The 18076-nt window shown below is 42.3% G+C and overlaps 2 protein-coding genes across 2 annotated transcripts; both read right to left on the bottom strand.

Annotated features, from left to right (window-relative positions):
* Positions 1 to 578: 578 nt before the first annotated feature.
* LOC137255298 (uncharacterized) lies at positions 579 to 4315 on the bottom strand. Its single transcript, XM_067792751.1, has 4 exons — positions 4283 to 4315; positions 2505 to 2610; positions 2069 to 2176; positions 579 to 750 (listed from the first exon to the last, which is right to left on the bottom strand). The coding sequence occupies exons 1-4, from the start codon at positions 4313 to 4315 to the stop codon at positions 617 to 619; spliced, it is 381 nt and encodes a 126-aa protein (XP_067648852.1). The 3' UTR covers positions 579 to 616.
* Positions 4316 to 5044: 729 nt separating this feature from the next.
* LOC137255841 (uncharacterized) lies at positions 5045 to 9840 on the bottom strand. The gene is made up of 5 exons (XM_067793412.1): positions 9808 to 9840; positions 7624 to 7644; positions 6190 to 6295; positions 5631 to 5717; positions 5045 to 5178 (listed from the first exon to the last, which is right to left on the bottom strand). The coding sequence occupies exons 1-5, from the start codon at positions 9838 to 9840 to the stop codon at positions 5045 to 5047; spliced, it is 381 nt and encodes a 126-aa protein (XP_067649513.1).
* Between the last annotated feature and the right edge of the window lie 8236 nt (positions 9841 to 18076).

Below are 18076 nucleotides of genomic sequence, written 5' to 3'. Positions count from 1 at the left end.
GTATTGGCTACTGTGGCAACATCCCTACTTAATCACATCCCACTACGCGATCAAATCATCTCTTCCCAATCAAACACCCGGACTCCACAAAAACACCTCTACCTCATCCTTAACCCAGGACAACGCTACCCCAGTTACACCCGCTATGCTAATGAAACACCACTTCCTTGATCAAACACCCGTACACCACAATAACAACTCTACTGTGGCAACATCCTTACCCAGTCACACCCAGTTACGCGATCAAAACACCTATACCCCAATCAAACACCCGTACCCCACAAAACACCTCTACCTCATCCTTAAACTACCGCTACCATATGACAACAACGCCACCTCAGTTACACCCCGCTACCCGATCAAAGCACTCCTGCCCTAATCAAACACCCGTATCCCCCAAAACACCTCTACCTCATCTACGTCGGGAACGATCTCAACCAAACACCCTTGCCACGATAAAAGACCTCCTTAAATAAGCAACCAAGCCAGCCACCAACCCCTGACATTTACATTCAGGAGGTGCACATAGTTAGAGTTATACATTCAAACTAATTTTGAATTTCACGAAACAACACTCACATCTTCGTAAGATTTATTTCGAATACAAAGGTTGCGTTTATGGAGGAAGAGCGCAGTTTGGGTTGGCAAAACAATTGGACCAATATTCGTGTTGATGTTTGGCGTAGGCTTCGTCGACACAGGTAGACGCTGGGCAGCAGACGCCGGACATTGGCCGATAGCAAGCTAGGCCTGTAAACAATTAAGAAACAAATAAGAAAAATCTGACTCAAAAACACTTAACATAGCACTAAATAAGTGAGTGAGTGAGTTTGTTTTTTCATTGCTATTGGCGATATTTCAGCAATATCACGGCAGGGTACACCAGAGATGGTCTTCACACATAGTACCACATGGGGTATCACTTCACACATGGGGTATCGACCTCTGGTTTTCGGCATTACGAGCAAACACTTCAACCGCATGACTACCCCACCGCAAAAGGTATATGCGCGCGCAGTCACTCGTCAGTCCACTACGCAAGCTAAGTGATAATTCGTTTACGTCACTCTTCATTACATCCCAGCAACACATTATCCAAATGTGTGTGAGTGCCTGTAGCATAGTGTGTGTGTGTAGTGAGTGTGTGTGTTTACGTATGTGTGCATGTGCGTGCGTGTGTGTGCGCATGCGTGCTGTTAAGATAGATGATATGAGTATTAGTACTGCCTTGTGTCTATCAGTTGTTTGTAGGCTGGCTCGGCACCACAATGTTCTAGGTTTATTGACAATCCACTGTCAATGCACTGAAGCACTTTTCTTGCCACATCACAAGGCGTGTCACATTACTGAGTCAGTGAGAACAGACCCAAACATGACACCATTGTAACTAAAGCAGAGAAAGGCAACATGAATCTTTCATTACTGAGGAAAGAAATACTATTCAGTGAAACTTTGCCTGGCATGTTAAAAATCTTCAGTAGTCCTTTTACATGAAAAACAACAACATTCTAAACTATGCATTAACTTTGCCTTTAGGCTTAACATAGCTTCAGACTAATTTATTTATAAGCGGGAAATTCTGTCACCCGTAAATCATCCATTAGAATGGGTCTTTAGCAAACTATGCTTGTCGGCTTACGGCATCGGGTGGACTGGCTCTCGGACTAAGTTGACACGTCATCCTATCCCAGTTGCGTACATTGATGCTCATGCTGTTAATCATTGGGCAGTCTTCGTCATAATCGATTATTTTGCAGTACTTCTCCTGGTCTCAATTTCAGCACCTCACCCGTACTTCCACAAATTATCTCTACTTCAACATCTCACCTGGACTTCCACAACTTATCTTAACTTCAATAATGTATCTCAACTTCCATAAGTTACTTCAGTATCTCACCTGTACTTCCAGAAAGTATCTCGATTTCCACAACTTATCTCAACTTCAATACCTCAGTTATACTTCAGAGGCTTCTATCAACTTCAATATCTCACCTGCACTTCCACAACTTATCTCAGCTTCAATATCTCACCTGTACTTCCACATCGTATGTCAGCTTCCACAACTCACCTGTGTCACACTGACACGAGCTGTCACAGATCTCGCCCTTCACAGCTTTCTTGGTGCTGCACGTACCATTACGTTGACCCCCAAGCGGTCCAAACCCACCGAATCCGCCTTCATAATGACAACGATAAACGGTATATTATCAAATGTTTTTTTCCCCAAATATATATGGTAACAGTATTTATAATGTATACACACATACAAACATCGTTGTGTGGAAATTCCATGAGTCGAATTGTCGGTTGTCTCGAATTCATAACTTGGCCATCATTGCTTCTTTAGTCATCATTTTTCGGTTTTATCGAACCTCGGATACTTCGAAGAGTTTTCCTTATTCACCTTGACTTCGACACAACGATGTTGAAGTAAAGGACCACGGAGAGGGCTACTTTCTTCAGATTTAGTATTTAATGCCAGTATATATTTTTCCAAGTCTCACCAAATGGTCCATTGCCCTGGTCAGTTGAAATGACCCTGCCATTACTGTCCCTGCAACAGCTGCCGCAGCCGTGAGAACTCGTGCACTGCGTCCCTGGAGCTGCTCCCTAGTGTTGTAACAGAAGAGTGAGTGAGTGAGTCCTACACCACTTGTTAAAAAAGCTTGTTAAAAAAAATCACTTGTTAAAAATACGTTTATCGGGTGGAATGGTTGGGATTAATTTCATTTAGTTTATTCATTCCTCTTGCAGTGCCAAACCCAGTTCGGCTCACAAAGTCTAAAGTATTTCTGATTATCTGGTTAGTAGTTTGAATTTCAGTGGTCTAGGGCAAGTGAGCAGAAGTTTGAGCGCCTTGTGGGTTTATTTCTTGAAACCTAATGGTTTATTATTAATCGATCCTCTACTGGTGTCGTATAGGAACCTGTACACGGCCGATATTAACAGTTTGTGTCTACAGAAGCCTCTTACAAGTATTTCTGATTATCTCGTCAGGAATTTTAACTTTAGTGGCCTAGGGTAAGTGAGCACAGGCGAGTGCCATTTGGATTTTGTTTCTTAAAACCTATTGGTTCTTTTCTTAGTCTATCCTCGACTGGTGTCGTAGGGCATCCTGTATAGGGTCGATCTTAACATTTTGCGTCTGTAGAGGCCTATTACTGGATATGCATATTACAGACTGAGAAACACTGAATGTATCGTTCAACCAAGAAAATCAATCAATTCCTGATAGGGTCAATTTCTACATTATGGATGCTGGATAAATAGTTTATGGTAGATGGTGTGTTTTGAGGGTCAGTTTATACAGTCTAGAGCTCTATGTGAAGCAAACAAAGTCTACTCGCATATTTCATGCTGACTGAAATGAAAGAACTATTAAATGTGTTTAGAATGATCATGTTTTCTTAATACGTATCACTACTCTGTTTTTAACCTTTTGTTCACGACTTTGTTTTTTTTGGCGTCAGATTTCGGCCAGGAAATGTTTTGCTAACGTTTGAAATTGATTCGTGTCACATCCTTTTTTTATTAACCCGTTGTTTATTTGCCAGTTTATGCTCCAAAGGTTATAACACAAAAGATATACTCTACCTCGGCGTGATAGAGGAACACCTGGAATTTAGAGTAGAAAATAATATTAGGCTATTGACATGAACACATTGGATACAGATGTGCTTTCTGGAGATCGTCGAAGTACAGACAGACTGTAAGATGACAGTGATAAAAAGAAGGTAGGTTGTTGGGGAGAGCGTTGAAATTCAAACAGGTTGTCGAGCAAGAGTGTCGAAATTAAGACAGGTTATCAGGGATTGGGGAAAGAGCGTTGAAATATAGACATGCTGTGACGAGAAGATGTCGAAATACAAACAAGTTGATGAAGGGAGAGTCCAAATACAGACAAGTTGATGAAGGGAGAGTCCAAATACAGACAGGTTGTCAAGAAAAGGCGTCCAAATACAGACAGGTTGTCAAGAAAAGGCGTCCAAATACAGACAGGTTGTCAAGTACAGGCGTCCAAATAAAGACAGGTTGTCAAGTAAAGGTGTCCAAATACAGACAAGTTGAGGGAGACATATTCGAAACACAGAGGGGTATCGAAACACAGAGTTTATAAAGGAAGAAAGTGTCCTCATGTGGAGACTTTGGGGAGAGAAAGTATCGAAATATAGATTTTTTTCCAAGAACTAATTACACATAGGTTGACACACTAGGCTTTTAAAGGCACCGCAGAGTCTATGAGTCTTTGTGATATGTGCTTTAATGAGAGACATCTACTCACCGACACTACACAGAGAGCCAGAACCGTCTTCATGGTTTGTACAATACTGGATAATGACAGACAGGTGATTCTTCTCACCACACCTGCCAGGTCTGACTGCCGGCCACGATAGTACCAACACAACCTTTATCGTTATCAAAATAAGGTTCTTGGCTTTGTTCTAATTGTTGGACTGGTACGTCGTGCTTTGTACAGTTTCACTGCAATGTATGTTACACGTCGAATTATCTCCGCCATCACTGACCAGTCTGCAGTTTCATACCGAATTCAATATATTATTTTGAAGTCGATAAAATTCAGGGGTCATCTCACACACTCACTCACTCACTCACTCACTCAGACCCAACCAACCAACCAACCAACCAACCAACCAACCAACCAACCAACCAACCAACCAACCAATCAATCAATCAATCAATCAATCAATCAATCAATCAATCAATCAATCACTCTTGCTACGCTTACTCATTACATTCTCAAATAAAAATTCCCACTTTGTCAATGAACACTCACCAGAATTACCTCACCTCACCTCACCTCACCTCACCTCACCTCACCTCACCTCACCTCACCTCACCTCACCTCACCATGTAATTTCCGAGAAAAGTATTTTATTCATTTTCACAGCAAATTCTTTACTTCACACATGACAGAGTGGACACAAATATTTTCAAACCGACTGATTTGGGTTTTTAGAAAGGTGTTTTATTCTCTGTATGCACATGTTAAAATTATATATTTTCAGATATATTATGGTATCATTTATGCGGGCAGAGCACATTGCGGGTTGGCGAAGCAACTAGCCCAGTACGCGTGCTGTTTTTGAGCGTAGGCCTCATCGACACAGGTGGACGGCAGACAGCAGGCGCCGGTCAATGGCCGATAGCAAGCCAGGCCTACAAACAATACATAAATCAATCATACTTTGTTTTCGCCATTGATCATTTGTCCAAGCAGTGTTCATAGGTGAGACCGTTACTTGGATAGTACCCATGAAAATTCGTGGGAATCGAACTCCGAGTTTTCAGCGCCTGCAGCCAACTCTTTAGCTACATGGCTTCCCCTTTAACTTTTGAGAGCAATATTTACAATGCATGTCGTGCAAGGCGTTAAACGGGATCGGATGGTCAGGATTGCTTACTTGCTTGACACACGTCATCGTGTCTTAGTTGCGATGCTCATGCTGTTGATTACTGGATTGCCAGGTCTAGACTCGATTATTTACCGACCGCTGCCATATATCTGAAATATTGCTGATTGCGGAGTAAAACAACATATTCGATCAGCTTATCTCATCTTCAGTGTCTCACCTGTACTTCCACAACGTATCTCAGCTTCCACAACTCACCTGTGTCACACTGACACGAGCTGTCACAGATCTCGCCCTTCACAGCTTTCTTGGTGCTGCACATGCCATTGCGCCCACCGAGTCCGTCTGATAATGACAACGATATTGGTAAAACTGTCATTATATGAAAATATAATATGAAGCACAAACTCCGTTGTGACGAGCTTTCATATGTCGAAATTTCAGTTTCTCGAAACATTAACCGTGCGTATTCCTCCTTCAGTCATCATTTTTTCGCTTGTATCGAAACTCGCATGCCTCGAAGGAACTGCATTGTTCCCTTTAACTTAGAGACAACGAGGACTGTTAGTGTCTCTTTGGCCTTGCTTAAAGCTATACGCTAAGCGCATGGACGAACACTAACTCTAGCCTTTAAACAGGCAAGTTTAGATAAATGGACAGATCTATGGACGATAAACTGTTGGGTTGTTTTAGAAATTATCATTTGAAGTAATAAGTATTACCTAAAAGACTTGTGATAGTTTAATTACTCGCAAGACCGCGGAAAATGGTACTTTCATTAGATATGGTGTCATCAGATTATGTTGCCAAGTCTCACCAAATGGTACATTGCCCTGGTCAGTTGAAATGACCCTGCCATTACTGTCCCTGCAACAGCTGCCGCAGCCGTGAGAACTCGTGCACTGCGTTCCTGGAGCTGCTCCCTAGTGTTGTAACAGAAGAGTGAGTGAGTGAGTGAGCATGCGGTAAAATGGTAGGAATTAATCTCTTAGTCAGTACGTTACAATATGATTGCAGTGCCTGGCCCAGTTCGCTTACGTAGCCCAAAGTATTTTGGATCATCTGGTTAGTAATTTGAACTTCGATGAACTTCTCATTAGGATTGTTTTTTATTAATCGATCCTCGACTTACACTGTTCACCTAGGGTTTCCTGTTTAGGGCCGATTGCTAACAGTTTATGCATGCAGACACCTGTTACTGAATCTGCACATCGCAAATTGAGAAACTCTGAATGTTTTAGCTTCCTTTGAAACACCCATATATACCCCAGGTTGTTTTCTCAAATGGTTATAAAAATTACGGATACCGCTGTAAAACACGATTAATGACCTTACTTTGGACATTGGAAATCCAAATGCTCAACGCTTAATCTATCAAGAATGGGGGTGAGACGAACCCAGGTATTCGGCGTGACGAGCGAACTAGTCTACCCAATACCAGTGTATGAAATAAGCCACAAACCAAGCCAGGCATCAGTGCTAGTAACTATCAAACGCCACAAGCCCAAAATGGTTTTGACCAGTTCAGACACCAGATATGGTGCACCTATTCAGATGTATGGACCATCTAAAATTTTGCACCTCACCGTCGTACTGGTTAGCTGAAAATTTAAACTCTTTGTCTGAAATTAACAAAATATATACGTACATGTCTGGTGATGCTTAAAATGAATAAAATAATAAAAAAAATGTTTGGGGTGGTGTTATATTTAAATCAGGTATCATTGTTGTGTTTGAACCTGCAGTTAACTGTGTTTCGGCCGTGGTATTCGGCCAGCAGTATTTCGATAAAGTTTAAAAATTATTCGGTCAAAACAATTTTCAAGCGTACAGTTTCTTTTTACCTGATACTCCATGTGTCGATGTTTGATTCAAGCATATATTCCCCAGCTTTCTCATGCCGAAGACCCGGGTCCGATTCTCAGCATGGGTACAAAGTGGGAACCATATTTCAAGAGTTGTCAGCCGTTATAATGCTGGAATATTCTTATAAGCGGCGTAAAACTGTATCCATTTTATGTCCACTAAAATAACTGAATTATTTAAATATTTCTTGAATGGGGATGTATTTAAAACAAGTATCACTGTTATTTACCTTTCGTTCACGATCTCGTGTTTCGGCGTCTGTTTTCGGTCAGGAAATGTTACTTACGTTATGTTTTATGTGTGCCAAATCAATTTCCATTATACTTGTGCTTTCTTTTGCTTGTCAGTTTTTGCACCAAAGATTGGCCCAAAAGCAATACTCTACCTCGACGTGATACAGGAGGACCTGAAACATACAGAGCATAAATTAATATTTGACCAAATATTCTAACGCATTCTGCTTAAACCTACCTGTTTCTTTCGACACAAAGTTAAAAAACATTCCGCCGTACTACTGCTAACCAACTGCAGTTTTTCTGCAAATTCTTTCCGCTGTGCGTTTTGCTGAATAAGTGCAGTTACGTTTTCTGGACCTAACACGTGGTGCTGCCGGAATCAGGGGGTAAGCCTGCTTTTAAGATAGCTGCGCATTTGTGGACTTCACGTGCGATGCTGGCGGAATCAGGGGGTAAGCTTGCTTTTAAGATAGCTGCACATTTGTGGACTTCACGTGTGATGCTGGTGGAATCAAGGCTTCAGTTTGCTTTTAATATAGCGGCACATTTGTGGACTTCACGTGTGATGCTGCCGGAATCAGGGCTTCAGTTTGCTTTTAAGATAGCTGCACATTTGTGGACTTCACGTGTGATGCTGCCGGAATCAGGGCGTCATTTTGCTTTTAAGATAGATGCACATTTGTGGACTTCACGTGTGATGCTGGCGGAATCAGGGCGTCATTTTGCTTTTAAGATAGCTGCACATTTGTGGACTTCACGTGTGATGCTGGCGGAATCAGGGCGTCATTTTGCTTTTAATATATCTGAACATTTGTGGACTTCACGTGTGATGCTGGCGGAATCAGGGCTTCAGTTTGTTGTGGACATAACTGCACATTTGTGGGCTTCACACGTGAGTTGTGGGCATCACGAGTTAAAGTTTGGTACGTCAAAGAAATAAGCTTGCAAAATTAGCAACATTTGCATGCGGAAAGAAAGGGACAGTTGGTCAATTAAAAGTGTTCTTCTGTGGATTTCACACGATGAGATTACCGTATGAACCCATTAATTTGGTCAATTACCCTTTTGGGAATATCGTATTGTACGGATGCGGCGTCGCAAACATTTTCCTAACATCTAGCAAATATATAAGGTAGGTACCTGTCAGCAGTGATGTGCATTGTGTTTGTTTTCATAAAAGTATGTGATCAAAATTCTTTAATGATATTATTAAAGTTTTATCATAAAGCTGTTGATGAGAAAGAATGCCTGTTCAGAGAGAAAGAGAGAGAGAGAGAGAGAGAGAGAAAAGGAAGAGAGAGTGATGTATACAGAAACTCGCGGATTTCATGATGGCTGCCTTACAGACTGACTGTCGAGATATAGAGAAACAGGAATTGGTTGGGGCCAGTTTATGTTGAGAAAGTGTTAGCAAGGAGTAAAAATGAGGAGGGAGTTACTCTTGGTGACCAAAAAATCTTTAAGGAAAACATCGAAATACAGAGAAATTGTCAACAAACAGAGAGGTCATGGAAAGAATAAGGGCAATGCATACATTACATACGAAATGGAGACAGGTTGTCAGGAAAGAGAGTCGAAATACCAACATGTCGTCAAGTGAAAGTGTCCAAATACCGACATGTCGTCAAGTGAAACTGTCCAAATACGGACACGTTGTCAAGTGAAGATGTCCAAATACCGACACGTTATCAAATGAAAGTGTCCAAATATCTACATATAGTAAGGAAGAGAGCCATGTAGTAAGGATTCGTATCACTATCTGTTTGAATGTTCATTGTACAAAGAACAGAGAGTTAACTTCATGTTATCTGTTAAACGCATCAGTTTATCAGCTGGTATTTCAGTTGACCTCAAACTTTTGTTAGAAGGAAGACTTAGTGCAGACCTATCATAATGCGAAAATACAAATGTATTCAAATTAGTGCAATCATTCATTAGTGAGACAAAACTATTTGTATAGCATTTCTGTGTTATTCTGTACAGCTCTATCTCTTTTTCCCTTCTACTACCTACTTGTCAACATCAGTCATCTCTAGTTGCAGGAATCTATACTATACTAAGTACATACCAAGGAGAGAGTATTCTAAGTTGGAGAACTTGTTCCTAATCCCTTTCTCTGTGAATAAAATATGTTTAAACCAAACCAGAGAGCCAAAACACTAACAGGTTGTCAAGTGAGAGTGTCGCTAGGTATCAGGGTGTCAAAAGAAGGGTGGGAGAGGGGGGTAAAATCATTTAAACACACATAGGTTGTCAGGTGAGTTTTCTGTTACAGCACCTCAAAGCCTGTGTGTATTTTGTGATAAATGACTTAATGGGGGACATATACTCACCAACACTACACAGAGAGCCACAACCGTCTTCATGGTTTGTACAATACTGGTTAATGGCAAACAGGTGATTCTTCTCACCACACCTGCCAGGTGTGACTACCGGCTGCGATAGTATCAAATAATAGATCTGATTTATGCTGGTGCGGAATGGCCTATTTGTAATTGTACTGTATTTCCATTGCACCGCCGTCTGGAATAATGCTGAGTGCGGCGTAAAACTCAACTCACTCACTCACTCCATTGTACTGTATGTCGAACAGTTCTGGCACTAATGAACAGCAGAAATTCCAAATAAAGCATTCAACATTGTTTTTGTAGTGTTAGTGCCACATTGGTACGAAGTTTAACTGCATGTATTGTATGTGCAATCATCTGACTACATATAGGTACGCAAGAGGCGACTAACGGGATCGGGTGGTCAGGCTCGATGACTTGATTGACACATATTATCGTTTCCCAGTTGCGCAGATCGAATGATCGAGTGCTGTTGAGCACTGGATTGTCTGGTCTAGACTCGATTATTTACAGACCATCGCCACAACACACCTCTACTTCCACAATATACCTCTGTCTCCAACCACGCCTCTACTTCAACAACTACATCCACTTCCACAGCTCACCTCTACTTCCACAACACACATCTACCTCCACAACACACCTCTACTTCCACAACACACCTCTACTTCCACAACACACCTCTACTTCCACAACATACATCTACCTCCACAACACACCTCTACTTCCACAACACACCTCTACCTCCAACCACGCCTCTACTTCCACAACACACATCTATCTCCAACCACGCCTCTACTTCAACAACTACATCTACTTCCACAGCTCACCTCTACTTCCACAACTCACATATACCTCCATAACACGCCTCTACTTCAACAATACACCTCTTCCTCCAACATTCAACAGTACTTCCACCGCACACCTCTACTTCGACAACTCGACAGTACTTACACAACACAGCTCTACCTCCTCAACACTCCTCTACTTCCACAACTCACCTCTCCTTTCACAACTCACATCTCAATTGTATCTCGTCTGTACTCAGTTTTCACATGGACTTACTCAACCCAACTCACTCTTCCACAACTTACCTGATCACAAATCAAATTTGAATTTTTCACCTCAGTTTCCACATAGCACTTGAGTTTCCATAGGTACCTTCGTTTACACTACCCACCTGTACTTCCACAACTTACCTTAACTTCCACAACTCACCTGTGTCAACTGGCACGAGCTGTCACAGATCTCGCCCTTCACATCTTTCTTGGTGCTACACGTGCCATTACCCCTACCTCCACCGAGCAGGCCTACAAAATGACAAATATGATATGAATATAGAACAAGTGAGTGAGTGAGTATGGTTTTACTCCGCTCTTAGCACAGGTCCAGTAATATTAAGGCTGGGGACACAAGAAATGGACTTCTCAAAGTGTACGCACTTGAGGAACTGAACCTGTGTCTTCGGCGTGGTGCGCGAACGCTTTAACCACTGGGCTATCCCACCGCCTCAGCGCATATCTTGAAAAACTCACTGAAACATAGAGCACGTGTACATTTTTAGCATTTGGCTGGAGACAAATCAACACTAAATAGTAAATTCTTAAGAACCAAGCTTTTTCAAGATACTGATCAACTTACAGAATTAAGTTCATCCAAAGCTGCTGTATGAATTTGAACCATATGCAACAGTCGGATATGGCCCTAGTTACCCAGAGTGGATATGTTGCTGTTACCAAAACTCGTTTTAATATAAGGACACATTGACTATGGCTCGAAATAGACACCAGTAGGACAAAACTGAAACCCTCTTTCAGATTCGAGAAAAACATGAAACATACTTTCAGATTCAAACAAGCCCAAAGCCCTCTTTCGGGTTCAGACAAACGTGAAACACTCTTCCAGGTTTAGACAAACGTTGCTGTCTCGGCAACGGAGAAGTCGTACAATGCGTCCCGGGAGGTACTCCTTAGTGTTGAAAGTGTACAGTGAGTGAGTCCTACCTGACCGGTCTAACACTGGAATATTTGCAATTAATCTCTGCATTACAATTTGACCAATTTCAACTGATGTAGCCCAAAGTATTTCTTCCATCCTGACTCTGCAACAGCTGCAACAGGTATGTGAACTATTGTATTGCGTCCCACGAGGTGTCCCTAGTGTTATAATACAACAATGAGTGAGATGATCTGTGGAGTAAAGCGGATTGGAGCGGAGAAGGGTGGGGCGGAGTGGGGTGGAAAAGAGAGGAGTGGAGCGTGTGGAGTGGTGTGCAGCGGAGAGAAGGGAGAAGAGAAAAGCTAAGATAAGTGGAGCGGATTTGAGTGTAGTGGACCTGAGCAGAGATGAGTGGAGCAGAAACTACTGGAGAGGAGCAGAAACTACTGGAGTGGAGCAGAAACTACCGGAGTGGAGCAGAAACTACTGGAGGGGAGTGGAGTGGAGCGACACGGAGAGGGAGGGAGCGGAGAGGAGCAGAGAGGAGAGAAGCGATGAACTGAAGCAGGGTGATACCAACATCGGAGTTCCCCAGAATATTGAACTGAAGACTGATAAGCCAGAAGCCGACGTTAAACGCGTGTCATTATACAAGTCATACTCTGGCTCAACGTGATAGTGGAGCACCTGGAAAATAGATCCGATAAATATAATTAGGCATAGATAAGATTAACATTGGGACATATGTCAGGTTTCCTAAATCCATATGTAGTCAATGTGCAGACAAAAAATCTGATTTATTCAGAGAGGAGGCTGTAACGATGCGAAATAATACGTGTGGGAATATTTGAAAATTTGTTGTTAATGGAAAACGTTTAAAGAACGAGAGCGTATGGAGATAAATAATCTAAAAGCCAAATAGTCATTAGAAGAAAATGCATCTTAAGGATTTTAAAGTTGATATCAGTTTGTGGTTTATCGCCTAATAAGGAGACATTACCCACCAACACGACACAAAGAGCCACAGCCGTCTTCATGGATTTGTACAATGCTGGGTTGTGACCCACAGATTATCCATCCTACCACACCTGACAGGTGAAATTTCCGGGTTTTTTCCATTAAGCCGGGGATGCCTTTTAATTTGTAATTATTTTGGAAGTTTGGTTTGTTAGCCATTCAGGTTTTGTTACTTCTTTTTGTTGTTGTTTTGGGAGTTTTGGTTTTTTAACTCTTCAAAACAAGAAACGCAAAATGAAATTAAAAATAATACTTATTACATTTTGTACACATTTGTTATGGTTGAACAATGTTTCTCGTCACGATATGGGTGCAATATTGCCGATGTGACGTTAAATATTAAATCACTCACTCACTGAACAATGTTTCTAGAATGTTTTAAATCATGATTGACCAAACGTATCAAAAACTGATTTTGACCGGTTTTGTCAATCAGGATTGTACATGATGTGCGTGAATGTCATGCAGCACGAATATCAGGCACACTGATTGTTTCTCACGTGCAAAACATGTGACTATAAAAGACCCAAATGAATCTCACAATTTCACCATCTTTGCAAGTACTGTACACGTAAATGGGACGTCTCAACGCTGCCGATCGAAATCAGGCAATTGGACGATTGAAAGCTGACGAATCAAAGAGTGAGGAGGCAAGGATCTTCAGCGTTCATCACAGCACAATAACTCGATTGTGGGATCGATTTCGTCAAACAAATTCGACAAATGACCGTCCAAGATCAGGAAGACCTAGAGTCACCACCCCTTGCCCAAGATCGGTACATCCGGGTAACCCACCTACGTGATCGTCATCGTACCGTCCGGGACACAGCGCAAGAACAGTTTGGAGCCCGAAGAGTGTCCGATCAGACAATCAGGAACCGTCTCCGAGAAGTAGGAATACGTGCCAAACGTCCAAAGTTGCCCCCTCCTTGACACGACTTCATCGACGTCTCAGACACGGTGCTGCCATGGAACCTCGCAAACTGGAGGCACATATGGTTTAGCGATGAACCCCGATATCTCCTCAGGCAACGTGATAGTAGACACCGTGTCTACAGACGACGTCATGAACGTTTGGTCATAAATGCATCAGACAGATGGACAGATTCGTTAGAAGGAGCGTAATGCTGTGGGGTGAGACCTCATACATTTGCAGATCGGAACCTGTCCAAGGCAATCTGACGGCCAATCGATACATAGACCAGATTCTCCATCCGCACGTCCTTCACCTTCTTGACCGTCAACGGCAGCTCTTCCAAAAGGACAACGCTAGGCCTCACACAGCACGTGCCACCATGGACTACATGGCCAATAACAACATCAACACCCTCCCCTGGCCCTCCAGATCCCCAGATCTAAACCCAATCGAACACCTTTGGGGTCAGATCGATAAACGGGTACGTCGACGGCGTAATCCACCACAGAACCTTCAACAGTTGCTCCACGTGCTGCAGGAGGAATAGAGAAGGATTCCACAACAAAACATCCAACGACTGATTCGATCTGTACCCAGGAGGCGTAGGGCAGTGGTAGCAGCTTGGGGTGGTCATACGAGGTAATGACTTCAACACAACTTGGTGGACAGCAGTAATGACTGTGATGACTGTTATTCTCATGAAATATGGACAGGATAGCAATTCATTGCTCCACAAAATTTCACTCATGTACCTTTGTTTTCCGCTGATCTACACGTTCTTGAATAACACCAAATTTTCATTGATATCTGGATTTTGCGTCTATTTTTTGAAGAGTGTATATTTTCCGTCCTATCACACAAAGAGTCATTCCACTTTGTTTTGTTGTTGTTGATGATGATGTTGTTTTTGTTCTCTTTGTTTGTTTTGTTTCTTTTCTTTCGCTTCGATAATTGTACGCACGCACATCTTATTAGTAAATATGTTTATCTTACGAGTTAGTGAGTGACCACGGACGTGCAAGATATGCTTTTTTATGTGTTACTTGGATCCATCCCAATTTGATGATGGTTCGTTTGACAAAATACCCATGATATAGTCAGCATCAAACAATTTTGCCGGTATTTCTTTTGGAAAAATAAAAAGAAAGGGCTTGGTCTCTTGGATCGGAGGTAGAGGTATCAGTAGTTGTTTGTAGTTGTAGTATAGAATTACAACAGGCCGAAACCTTACGGGCGGTTTGTGGATCGGGTCCCGGGCTAGTGCTCATCACCTCTTACCGTGCATTTCCAAATAAAATACAGTTTGTATTTCGAATTCGACCCCGATCTATAACGATCCAGTGTGCTACCATCACATCACACCTACCATTAGAACCCATCAGATCAGAACGAACCATTAGAACCCATCAGATCAGAAAGAACCATTAGAACCCATCAGATCAGAACGACAACTCCTTGGTCGATACGAGCAAAAGAGTCGTGTGTAACCTTAATCCAAGTGTACTCATATCCAGCGTTCTTTCAATGACGAATAATACCAAGCATTGTTCTACGATGAATTTCACCCTTTGAAGATATTTGCAAGTACCTGTTAAACTGTAAGATTCAGTTCCATATCACTAATTATTCATGATGGTTTTCTGTGGCGGAATAACGAGGCGAAACGTGTTCGCGAGACTTCACACCAGACTTCAGTCCGCGTGGCGTACTTTGTGTTGCTGGAGGTGTTGACGGTGAGGACCTCTGAATTTCGTCCGAGACATTATTTCCTAAATACACAGAAGAACACTAAACGTCATCCCCTTAGTGATAGGACTTGACTATTGTGAAGAGAAATTGTGCAGTAGTAAGGGACCTGCCTATCACCTCCTGGTGCGAGTTCGATCCCCAGTGTCACCTAGATTCGGGTCAAGGGATGAGCACATTTGCTTAGTACCCTTAGGCAAGGTACGTCTCACACATTGTCTCAGCTGTAAAATGGGTACATGTGGGGACGTGCTGGCAATGTGAGTGTTTAGGTCATAGCGCAAAAAAGGCAGCATGCTGTATGATCCCCAGAAAGTTGGAAAAGTATTGGAAAGTGCGATCGTGTCCTATAACCTGGGATAGTGATGCACGTAGCTCCGTGAGCAGGCAAAGTGCCTGAATATGAGAACCATATAAGCGGGCTGTGACTATTATTACTATAACTATTTGTATTACTATTATTATTACTATTGCTGTTGATTCCACATAAGGTCATACACGTGTACCCATGAAGCTCCAATACACCTTTCTGTTGGTCCCATTGGACTGAATTTTATTTCTCTCATGCCGCAAAGCTTTTTATTTAGATAGTATTGAAGGCTTACAACAATAATGTGTAAGCCCGTTTGTTTTTTATCAGTTTTTTATAACCATAGCTACGCCCCTGGAAATGTAGACCCCTAATCAGCAAAAAAAGTAACCTACATTCATGTAATGTGCACAGAGTAGTATGAAATGGCCGTACTTATTCCCAAGATCATTCTTAAACTGCCGAATCAGATTACTGAACATCAAAGGGAGACGGGCACATTTATTGAACGTGTTGTCAAGGTACTAAGCATTGCTGAATGTGCCACTAACTGGCAGTTAGGGTGACTGTGCAGTCTGTACAATATCATCCCCAGACAAGAGAATCAGAATTGCAGTCAAACCGGTTTAGACACGTGATTGTGGGCAATACATGAAAGGAGTTAAAGTTAAAGAATAGAACGACAAAAGTTATATATAATTAACCCAGAAATCGATACTTGTGCCGGAAAATATTCATCTGAAAACCTATTGCAACTCCAGGTTTCGGTTACAAATTTACATGCCCGAATGATGAGGAATGGCCGTACATTCAAGAATCAATAACCCGCTATTCTGAGTTTGGGCGACAACACTGAGAAAGGGCTTCCGTAAATTCAGGAACTTTGTAATTTCATCAAAAACAGGTTTCAGGAAAACAGGAGTCAGGTTGGAACACTAATGTCATTAAAGTGAGAAACGCCGCTAACGAGAGCATCAATATCTCCATCAGAAAAATGACTAGCCATTCATCAGAACAACCGTACCAAGTTTAGTATGGTTTGAACTGGATACTCTGTTTTAGTCTACGGCCAAAAATGTCCCTCACGTGTTCAAATGGATTTATATCGGGTCTCTTTGCCAATATTATGATGGCTCCTTGCCAAAGGTAATGACAACCCACGCGATCTTTAATGGATCCAGTATTGTCATCCATACAAGTGTGCCCTGTGCAGAGGGAATTGTTATCGAAGCGTGGAGCAACAACCGAGATGTCGCTCTGACCCTCGTTTCACAAAGCACTAAGATGATCGTAAGTTACTAAGTTAACCTTAGTGCAATGTTAAAGAATGAGATTTAAGGATAACCTGGTTGCTTCCTGAAAGGAGACCCTGGTCTCGTTAAGATTCGGTCCCCTAGTAACCAGAGACTGTTTGCATTCCATGGACAAGCATCTTCATATCATCATTCTGCCCACCTCATCCATAGTTTTCCTTTGTGACTTGGGCGTGCATCAACAAACATGTACTCTTCCTTCTGGCATAAAGACTGAAAACCGCCCAGTGGATCTATCTCCACTTGACCAGGATCCAGATACTGCGAACTCTATATCAGACCAAACAGAACAGCCTTATGGTCTGCTGTCTAACACATCATCGAGCACGGAAGTCTGCTGCCTTCAGTCGATTCTGGACTGTTCTGCATTGCGCCTGTTCTTTGGGCTGCCTTTCTCTCTCCTAAACGGCCCCTGCGAAGCAATAACGCCGTATACGTCTTAGGGAAGCGCTGTGGTAGGTGAGCAAAGAGGACTAGCAGAGGGTTTCTGTCATTCATATTCACTTTGGCTTAAAATATGTGTTGATGATTCTTTGTAAATTCACGTTCATGCAAGAGTACTGGATAAGGCTGCGGGCGAGAAAACTAAAATGTGAACTCAATGGTTTAATTTTGCCCGTGCAGAAAGAGGTCGAGAAGTTAAAATTCCATTCTTTGAATAATGTTCTTGCTCTTCCGATGGTACGTAAGGAATGAATATTGCTTAACTTCTACGTTCGTATTTGCATGCAACAGTGATCATGCCACGTTTAAGCGCTAACGAACGTCAGAGAGAAGTCGGGAATATTGAGGCAGGCTGGAGCATCCAACGCGTCGCCAGGCATTATGGAACACACCAGTCCACCATCTACAGACTGCTTGACCGATATCAGGAGACAAACGCCGTTGCTGACCACCCTGGCAGCACACGTCCACGTGTAACGTCATACCGGCAAGACCGCTACATTGTGACCTGCCATTTGCGAAATCACTTCATACCAGCTACTACAACAGCCCATAAAACTATAGGAAGAC

This window comes from Haliotis asinina, chromosome 11 (genome assembly GCF_037392515.1).
Source record: "Haliotis asinina isolate JCU_RB_2024 chromosome 11, JCU_Hal_asi_v2, whole genome shotgun sequence".
NCBI classification, from domain to species: Eukaryota; Metazoa; Mollusca; class Gastropoda; order Lepetellida; family Haliotidae; genus Haliotis; species Haliotis asinina.
The sequence above is the reverse complement of the archived record's forward strand: the minus strand, read 5'-3'. Positions and strand labels throughout refer to the sequence as shown.

Bases quoted from the DNA above. Each gene is read 5' to 3' on its own strand.
- LOC137255298 (XM_067792751.1), bottom strand. From the start codon at position 4,315: ATGAAGACGGTTCTGGCTCTCTGTGTAGTGTCG. The intron at 2,611-4,282 runs GTGAGTAGATGT...TTACAACACTAG, and splicing joins TGGCTCTCTGTGTAGTGTCG to GGAGCAGCTCCAGGGACGCA. The intron at 751-2,068 runs GTGAGTTGTGGA...AATTGTTTACAG, and splicing joins CTCGTGTCAGTGTGACACAG to GCCTAGCTTGCTATCGGCCA.
- LOC137255841 (XM_067793412.1), bottom strand. From the start codon at position 9,840: ATGAAGACGGTTGTGGCTCTCTGTGTAGTGTTG. The intron at 6,296-7,623 runs GTAGAGTATTGC...TTACAACACTAG, and splicing joins TCCTCCTGTATCACGTCGAG to GGAGCAGCTCCAGGAACGCA. The intron at 5,718-6,189 runs GTGAGACTTGGC...TGTCATTATCAG, and splicing joins CCAGGGCAATGTACCATTTG to ACGGACTCGGTGGGCGCAAT.